General features: G+C 33.7%; 1 protein-coding gene across 1 annotated transcript in view; it reads right to left on the bottom strand.

The window, feature by feature from the left end:
- LOC111086080 (Down syndrome cell adhesion molecule homolog) overlaps positions 1–10,143 on the bottom strand; it is a 166,399-nt gene that overhangs the window by 14,738 nt on the left and 141,518 nt on the right. The window contains exons 15-17 of the mRNA XM_022387543.1: positions 5,148–5,218; positions 2,731–2,968; positions 1,017–1,115 (exon numbers count right to left, since the gene is read on the bottom strand). Of these exons, the coding sequence (XP_022243251.1) occupies positions 1,017–1,115; positions 2,731–2,968; positions 5,148–5,218 (408 nt within the window). The remainder of the gene's footprint in view (positions 1–1,016; positions 1,116–2,730; positions 2,969–5,147; positions 5,219–10,143) is intronic.

Consider the following 10,143-nt stretch of genomic DNA (forward strand, 5'->3'; position numbering starts at 1 on the left):
GTAGAATGCAAGCTTAAATATAATCGAGGCCTACGGTTTTATATCCGGTTAGAATGCTAGCTTAAATATAATCGAGGCTTACGGTTTTATTTCCGGTTAGAATGCAAGCTTAAATATAATCGAGGCTTACGGTTTTATTTCCGGTTAGAATGCAGGTATATAGATATTATTCAGATGTAAGCTGAGATTTACGTTGTTCTTGATAACTTAAATTTATGCTCTTTAAAATGATTTTGTTTATAATATTTCTGAACTGAAATCACGCAGGGTTTCTCAGCTATCAGAAGATTGCGCCAATTTCTTACTGTTGCGTGCGTTTTTTTTTGTTTTTTTTTCAGTTTTACTTAAAACAAAGAACACTTCTTATGAACTGTGGCTATGTAAATTACGTTCAACAATAATATTCTCACGAATTATAACGGTGTAATATACAAGACTGTAAATTACGTTCAACAGTAATATTCTCACGAATCATAGCGGTGTAATATACAATACTATGTAAATTACGTTCAACAATAATATTCTCACGAATCATAACGGTGTAATATACAAGACTATGTAAATTACGTTCAACAATAATATTCTCACGAATTATAATGGTGTAATATACAAGACTATGTAACTTACGTTCAGCAATAATATTCTCACGAATTATAACGGTGTAATATACAATACTATGTAAATTACGTTCAACAATAATATTCTATTGTTAATGAATGAATAGACTCAGAAAAATTATAATATTTTTAACTAATTATAAATTGTCGTGTTTCTCATACTTAATTTCTAATTGTCTTTCTTTTTTTAACAAATTTCAACTGTCATTTATTTATTAAATAATGTTAACTTGTCTATTCCGAAAGAGAGTAGACGTAAATTGACACAACTAAAATACAAATTTATTTTAGGTGAAATATAATACTTTGTTTTAGTTCGACTGAGACACGTTCTAGTTGATTCTGACCTCAAATTGAAGATTCTGGTATAACGTACCTGTCACAGGTGGTAAAACATACCTGTCACAGGGCTATCGAATCTCTGTCTGTCTTTCCAGGAGATTGTCAAAGTATGTGACGTAGATGAGGAGAGTTCTAGTAGCGGAGACGTAGGAGGCACTGTAGGAAATTTCGTACAACACATAAATTTGGTACAATATCAATCAATAAGATGTTCCATACAGAACTTGTCAAAAGGCATTTACTGATTTATCTATTTTCACTGAGCAAGTTAAACCCTCAGACAACTCACATTAGATTTTTTTTTCTTCACACAGTTGAGAATGAAAATTCAACCAAAGCTTGTGCCTACCACGTGTTGCCTCTTTGCATTAGAATATATTCATTAATCTCAGACGAAGAGCCTTCTGACGTTTAATAGATGAGGTCGAATAAAGTAACAAAGGCTGGTTAATGAATGCTTCTTGAAAGTGTCCAATATTTTTAATAACACAGAAACAAAGCAACTTTGATCAGTGAATGGTCTTGGAAAACAAAAGACGAAATTTTTCTCACTTAAAGAGTGGATATTCCAGTCTGCTGGCACATAAGAAAACAATATCATGATTCTAAATAAATTAGCGTTATTGAAGTTTTGAAAATTATAATGTTTTATTAATCCTAAAACTAATTATTTAAATGCTAACTACTGGTTAAACATAGGATACCAGAAGAATGAAAACCTGGCATCTAAAGTTGATTAGGAACGAAACAAGTTACTAGTTTCACTTTAAGACTTAAGTGTTTGATTTAATGATACATTATCTCTTAACATACAGAGTAAATAACTAACCACTGCTGGAGAAAGGTGGACTAGGTGACACTCGCCACCCACACTCTACAGAACCTGTCTAAAACAACGAAACGAATGTTTTATTGGCACATAAGTTTCATTACCCGTGATGGGCACATCACAGATTGCCTATTTTATAGCTTTGTCGTTAACTACAAACAAAGAAACTGGTCATCTTAGTCCTATCACATTAACGCGCAATCTTCACGACTACAAAACGCTTACGCATTAGATTAGATTATCAGTCTTAAAGCTATGTTTTAGTAGTAGTATGATTAAGTAATGTGCCCTATGTATTTTATATTATAATATATTTAATTACTATTAAATATATTATAATATAAAATATATAGGGCACATTACTTAATCTTACTACTATTAAATATATTATAATATAAGATACATAGGACACATTACTTAGTCATACTACCATTAAATATATTATAATATAAAATATATAGGGCACATTACTTAATCATACTACTATTAAATATATTATAATATAAGATACATAGGACACATTACTTAGTCATACTACCGTATGACTAAGTAATGTGCCCTATATATTTTATATTATAATATATTTAATAGTAGTATGATTAAGTAATGTGCCCTATATATTTTATATTATAATATATTTAATAGTAGTATGATTAAGTAATGTGTCCTATGTATTATATATTATAATATATAATATGTTACAACATATCTAAACAATCTGCCTGGCCATATAGCAACAACACAATATTCAACCAAATCTTGACAAGTTTGAGACACTATATTTACTTTCACAAACTACTAGTTAAAATTACAGATGCTATTATCATTTTAGTGAGAGTCAGCCATTTGAATATTAATGTTAAACAAATCAATTGCTAAAATTAGGAATAAAAACATTATTCAATAGTTTCAAAATACTGTTTTGTCTTAGGCCTCTCTCACCATCAGCCAAAGTCTCAATCAGTACACTCTGGGACACCGGGCCTGGTCCTTTTTCGTTAAATGCTTGAACCGAAACGGCGTACTTCGTCGATCGCTGCAAATTTGTCACGTGAGCTTCCATTTCTTTCTTGTCATTTATTTCTACGGTTTTGTACATGGACGTTTCTGGTGACGTCACTACGGTATATCTGATGTAGTACCCTTTAATTTTTCCATTCCAGAACTGCTTTTCCGGTGGCTAAGACAAAACAGTAACAACTTTGAAAACGAAGTATTCTCTCACTTGACTGACATTGAATAAGCGTGTATAATTTTTGAAGCTATTTTTAGGGTTGTATATTACAGGGGCTAACACTGCCCTTTAGGATTGTTTAGAAATTATTATTATATAACATAAGTTTGATTTGTTTTGAATTTTTCGCGAAGCCACACGAGGGCTATCCGCACTAGACGTCCCTAATTTAGCAGTGAAAGATTAGAGGGAAGGCAGCTAGTCATCACCACCCATCGCTAACTCATGGGCAACTCTTTTACCAACAAATAGTGGGATGGACCGTCACATTATAACGCCCCCACGACTGGAAGGTGAGCATGTTTGGTGGGAGGGAAATTCGAACCCACGACCCTCAGGTTGCGAGTCAAGCCCCCTAACCACCTGGTCATGCCGGGCCAGTACATCATCAGAAGAGTGGTAGCTTTCAGAATAGCTAATGGAACCAAATTACAACAAATAGAGATGTTAGCATCGATATTCTGTGTTTCAGAAACAATAGGATAAACGGATCTTCTTTCTCTTTTTTATCGTTCACGATAATGAGAAGGTGGCCTGTAAATGTTTTATATTTATTTTATTTATGGGTTTGCTTTTCAAGCCTAAATAATTACGCCTGATATTTTCTATTTTACCACCTTGTAAGTCTGAATAGTCCAATCGTTATAATCCGCCACTCTCTGAGTGTTAAATGATCACCTGCACTCGTCGTGCGGTCTGATTCGTACCGTCCAGGCCCGACATGGCTGGCCAGGTGGTTAGGACGCTCGACACGCAATCTGTGGGTCGCTAGTTCGAATCCCCGTCCCACCAAACATGCTCGCCCTTTCAGCCGTGGGGGCGTTATAATGTGATGGTCAATCCCACTATTCGTTGGTAAAAGAGTAGCCCAAAGAATTGGCGGTGGGTGGTGATGACTAGCTGCCTTCCCTCTAGTCTTACACTGCTAAATTAGGGACGGCTAGCGCAGATAGCCCTCGTGTAGCCTTACGCGAAATTCAAAAACAAACAAACAATTATACATCTCTGAAGTTCGCTTAGAACACCAGGTGGCTGCACGAAAAGTTCGATGAAAGGACTGCAAAAGTGTGGAAAAGAAGGCATAAGGGGGGACCTGACTACATTATATGCGGCTCAGTACCACGTGTACAGTGTCCAGAAGTGTTACCAGCTGAATAAAATCGATAATACTGTATTGTAACCATAGATTGTAAAAAAAAAAGTATCATGTCCTGGTTTGCAAACATAAACACTCCTTTTTACTAATGTGAAATCTCCCTTCGATTGGGCCCCCCAGTGGCACAGCGGTATGTCTGCGGACTTACAACGCTAGAAACCGGGTTTCGATACCCGTGGTGGACAGAGCACAAATAGCTCATTGTGTAGCTTTGTGCTTAATTACAAACAAACAAACCCTTCGCTTGGAGCAAAGTGTGGACAATTTAAATTGGGCCAGTAAACTTCAATTTCCTACCACATAGGTGTTTAAGAATTATCAATATACTTTTCCCCGCCTTCCTTGTACATATATTATCTAATTTCTGATTATCAAAAGTGTTGGACAGTGTACCCTGTTCACAAAACGGGTCTCCTGTATCTAAGCTGCCTGAGGATCATATCTTAAATTGATGGACGCAAGCAAAAGCTTCAACTTCAATACGTGGCAGGAATTTTTGTATGAGATCTTTTGAGAACGGTTAAACATCGGGGGGATTACTGGGGGAGCTCAAAAGCTTTAGCTTCTCTTCGCCCCTCTCATGAGAGTGGTGCGGGTTTTACCTGAAGTTTTATGGTTTTAGAATAATTGAAGATGATTAAGTTAACATGGCAGATTTGAAGATGCCTTAAGCTGTCAGGAGAAGACAAGAGAGTCTTGAATGATACAAGCAAAGAAAGATTAGCGTCCCTTAAAAGAAAAAAAAGGGGGGGTGCGATATTTTAGATGTCGGTTTGAAATTATATAAAGAGTTTCCGACTGCGATTATATGACAGATGTAATGGCATTAAAGTAAATAAAAATACCCGTTTATTTCATAAAACTTTTCACTAAATGTTCAAATCAAGACATACTGAACGTCTTACTTAAGAAATTTGTTGCTACGTAAAATTTCCAGCAATCAATATACTGTTCAAAAATAACACTTACTTCCCATGAGACCTTAATTGAATTTGGTCCTGTTGCCGTAGCTTGCACGTTCAGTGGAGGTACCCCAGGTGCTGAGAGCAGTTATGAACAGAACGTTAGAATGACAAGAAGAAATAATGCCGAAAGCGTTTATCTTTCGTATTTTTATTATTTAACATTGAAAGTTTTCAAAATAATCAACTGTCTATGGTAATATTAATAGGGAATAATTTAAATGTAGTTTTCATTCAAACGTTAAGAACAATTCTATGACATTTATCTGTGTAAATAATATTCTATTTATTTCAGCTCTGTTGTTGAATCTTTTCTAAGGTAAGATGTTACTTAGTGATGAGTTCAACGCACTGCTGTGGAACCCTTTTACAAAAATATCGCCTAGCAACGGCATTACACCAATCAAAGCGACATCTAGCAAAATGTCAATTTTAACAATATTTATTTAAAATTCTTGAGCAGCTTTTGGCTGGAATATTACATATATATATATTTTTTCAGTGTAACCTTTTGCCTGTAAAAGTGAAAAATGATCACATACAATATTCGAAGTAAAAATACGTTCAAATTACATATAAACTCAATTAAATTATTATTCAGGAGCATATTTTATGTAATGATTTGGTACAAATTTAACGGTGCTCCTGATGTTATATTTGTTAAGTTTCAATTTATTGTTTTTTAAAGCTTTCAAAATATTTCTTTGTCTGGATTTCTATCCACATAAAATATCTTTTACGTTGTCGAAATTTATTTTGAATTATTTTATATGATATATTCGGGCTTACGATGCTAAAAATCGGTTTTCGATACTCATGGTAGGCACAATACACATAGCCCATTGTATAGCTGTGTTTTTAACAACAACCAAACAGTTCTTTGGTTTTCCATCTCCCTTGAATCTAGTATTTTTCCCTAGCATTTACTTATTATTTCCATTGAATCTAGTATTTTTCCCTAGCATTTACTTATTATTTCCCTTGCATCTAGTAGTTATTTCCTTAGCATTTAATTATTATTTGCCTTGCATCTAGTAGTTATTTCCCTAACATTTACTTATTATTTCCCTTGCATCAAGTAGTTATTTCCTTAGCATTTAGTTATTATTTGCCTTGCATCTAGTAGTTAGTTCCTTAGCATTTAGTTATTATTTTCCTTGCATCTAGTAGTTATTTCCCTAGCATTTACTTATTATTTCCCTTGCATCTAGTAGTTATTTCCTTAGCATTTACTTATTATTTCCCTTGAATCTAGTAGTTATTTCCCTAGCATTTAATTAATATTTCCCTTGCATCTAGTAGTTATTTCCTTAGCATTTACTTATTATTTCCCTTGAATCTAGTAGTTATTTCCCTAGCATTTAATTAATATTTCCCTTGTATCTAGTAGTTATTTCCCTAGCATTTAATTATTATTTGCCTTGCATCTATTAGTTATTTCCTTGGCATTTACTTGTTATTTCCCTTGCATCTAGTAGTTAGTTCCTAGCATTTAATTATTATTTGCCTTGCATCTATTAGTTATTTCCTTGGCATTTACTTATTATTTCCCTTGCATCTAGTAGTTATTTCCTTAGCATTTACTTATTATTTCCCTTGCATCTAGTGGTTATTTCCCTAGCATTTACTTATTATTTCCCTAGCATTTACTTATTATTTCCCTTGCATCTAGTAGTTATTTCGTTAGCATTTACTTATTATTTGCCTTGCATCTAGTAGTTAGTTCCTTAGCATTTACTTATTATTTCCCTTGCATCTAGTAGTTATTTCCCTAGCACTTACTTATTATTTCCCTTGCATCTAGTAGTTATTTCCCTAGCACTTACTTATTATTTCCCTTGCATCTAGTAGTTATTTCCCTAGCATTTAGTTATTATTTGCCTTGCATCTAGTAGTTATTTCCCTAGCATTTAGTTATTATTTGCCTTGCATCTAGTAGTTATTTCCCTAGCATTTAGTTATTATTTGCCTTGCATCTAGTAGTTATTTCCTTAGCATTTATTTATTATTTGCCTTGCATCTAGTAGTTATTTCCCTTGCATCTAGTAGTTATTTCCTTAGCATTTAGTTATTATTTGCCTTGCATCTAGTAGTTATTTCCCTAGCATTTGATTATTATTTCCCTTGCATCTAGTAGTTATTTCCCTTGCATGTAGTAGTTTTCCCTACCTGTTTTATCCATACATAAAATCTTTTGCAGTTTATACATTCTATTTTATATATGTGTCATTATTATATTTTTCATTATGATATAATTTCGAAACGAATGTTGTTTCAATTTATTTCTGAATACATTTATTCGTTCTTATGCAGATAGTTTCTTTGTCTTGTTTCTCCGGTTGAAGTTTTTTCGTTTTGTTTTTCTTGGTGTATGACCTTAGTTTCATTTTAGTTTAAATTATGCCAATTATTTTTTTCGAATATTTAAAGCCGTTTGTGTTTATTTAGTCGGACAACAGGTGGCGGATGAGTCTCTTAGATATACTACTTGATGTAATCCCATATTATACTGTGAACTGTTATGGAAAGGAGAGGAATTTAGATGATTGAAAGTTATATTATAGAAAATGCCAAAATGAAAAATGGCTGAAGAAATAAACTAATGGTGATTATTGAACTGAATAACATGAGGTTGAAATATTTTCCCAAAGTTCCTTTCTCTTACATCACTGTAAGAGGTTATGAACAAACTAAATAAAATCATTATCTATGATCCCTTTATTCACGTTAAAAAAAAGAGTTATCGATAAAGACCAGTAAACCAATGAGTATCTGATCCATACAAGTAGACAACCTTAAAGAAGGCAGAAAATATCTTTATATATATATCCATGAAAGGAATGTTAGTGATAATTTTGGGAAGAGTATGAAAAAACTACTTGCAGGTTCAGACTATAATCAAATGGAGAGTCCCTCGCTAACTCTACAGTCTTCCAAATATACATAAACCTGGAATCCATTTAGTTCCTGTGGTCTGCCATATTGGTTTTATTACATATTCTAGTTTTGTAGCTAACGTTCTAAGGTCCCAGGCCGGACAGTCTGAACCATTTCTTAATATTGTTTATATGGTAAAGCCCACAGAAGCTAAAATAATGACTAGTTTTGTTGTAGTTTACCTTTTCACGAGAATCACTGTAACTGGTGGGAACAGAATAATCAGAGTCCTGCTGACAAATCCTCCTATCTAAAAAACCAATATCATTATCAAACTATTGGAATTTTCTCGAACACTGCGTAATTTTTGCTAAAACGATTAGTCTTTTATGCTTTCAGGTGGTATTAATTGGCTTTCCGCTTGTCCAGTAGTAACAGAAATTTAGATCCAAAGCTTGGAGAATAAGGCTTTCAGGGCCGCGTTACGGCAACCACACTTCTGAATCAGATAAAAGGATAATATATTGATCTTATGACGACACAACCAAGTAGAACTTGGTCAATTTCACTGTCAGTAGAATATTCAGAACAGTTTTCACACAATTCACACACGAAACAGGGAAAAATTACTTTCGCTTTCTCTAGACGTATTTGAATACACTAGTGTGAAAACTTACCACAATCCATATACATTAATCAATACGTCAGTACACCGAGAAAATGTCTGCATTGATGGATGACTTTCTATCAAGCCACCCTTAAAGCTATATAAATGGGGTTCAATAATGGCATTATCATCTAGATCCAAGAGCAAGGTTTTCTTCTAATTATCTCAAGTCGAGCTTAAGATGTGGAATCTCTTGAAATGGATACCCCCACCCCCACACAAATGTTCCAAGAGACACGATTTTCACAAGCTGTAAAGTGTCAGCAGTTGGCAAATACTGAATAAATAGCTACGAAGTTTGACATTCGAGGCCTATCCAAAGTTCCTCAGTACGATGCTATGTGTATCACTGTGTAACATCTTGTGTGACAAAGGTTCCAGTAAAGGAGCTAGAGGATTCCAAGTACCAGGGCCGGATTGAAGGGGTGAAACAAATGGGTGCAACTGTACTGGGTCCCTTAGAATGAGGGTTTCGCCTAACTAAGAGCAAAATATAAAAATAATTAATCAACAACTAAATGTATCATTGGAAAACATGTTTGAAACTGAGTCACTATGACAACTGTGTCACTATGACGACAGCGATTTTAATGATTTCATATTAACCTAATATTTTGTAATTTTTCATGAATATATAATTGATAATATGTTCTTACAGCTTGCATTGCTCAAGCTATGATTAATAAATGGTATTGATTTGTATTTGACTTATTTATGGTCCCGTGATGGGTCAGTAATAAGTTTACTGACTTACAACACACACAAATCCGGGGTTCGATTCCCGCGGTAAACAGAATGCAAATATCCCATTGTGTAGTTCAGCACTAAGAAAGAAATACCAACAACGACTTATTTACGAAGTTCACTTTTGATAGCCCTCCAAACCCTTAATCCGGCCCTGGTAAGTACTGTGGAGACTTTTGTGAAAGTTCCACATTACTGTGCTGAACCAATGACCAGGTAACATTTTATATGACAAGTAAACTGTTATTTATGTGGTAGAATGTCTTAGAGCTTTAATTTTTCCCAACGTCTTATTGCTTCAAGCATCTTCATTTGCTTGAAAAGTTTCACTTCTATCATTCTGTATTGTAAGAAAAAAATTATTGCAAGTGGAAATAATATTTACATAGGTTAATACTGAAATTAAATTATATTTCACATCGTAATTATGTTAGATTAGGGTTAGCGTAAAAGGCTTAATGTGTATTCATTGGAGTACAATGTTCATATAACATTTTATCTCATATTTTGAAGATAAATGAGCTCAGATGTTTAGTAATTTACCTGTAAAAACCTTTTGTTATATTATGAATTCTAAATACAACTCTAATTGCATATTAGTTGTCTTATATCTGATGGCAACCAATACATATTTGATATAATGGCTGGAGACGGCTTGAATGGGTAATGAAGAAAAACTTTAATATAACAGCAAATGTACAAATACCTGATGATG

Source organism: Limulus polyphemus, unplaced genomic scaffold (genome assembly GCF_000517525.1).
Source record: "Limulus polyphemus unplaced genomic scaffold, Limulus_polyphemus-2.1.2 Scaffold831, whole genome shotgun sequence".
Lineage (NCBI taxonomy): Eukaryota > Metazoa > Arthropoda > Merostomata > Xiphosura > Limulidae > Limulus > Limulus polyphemus.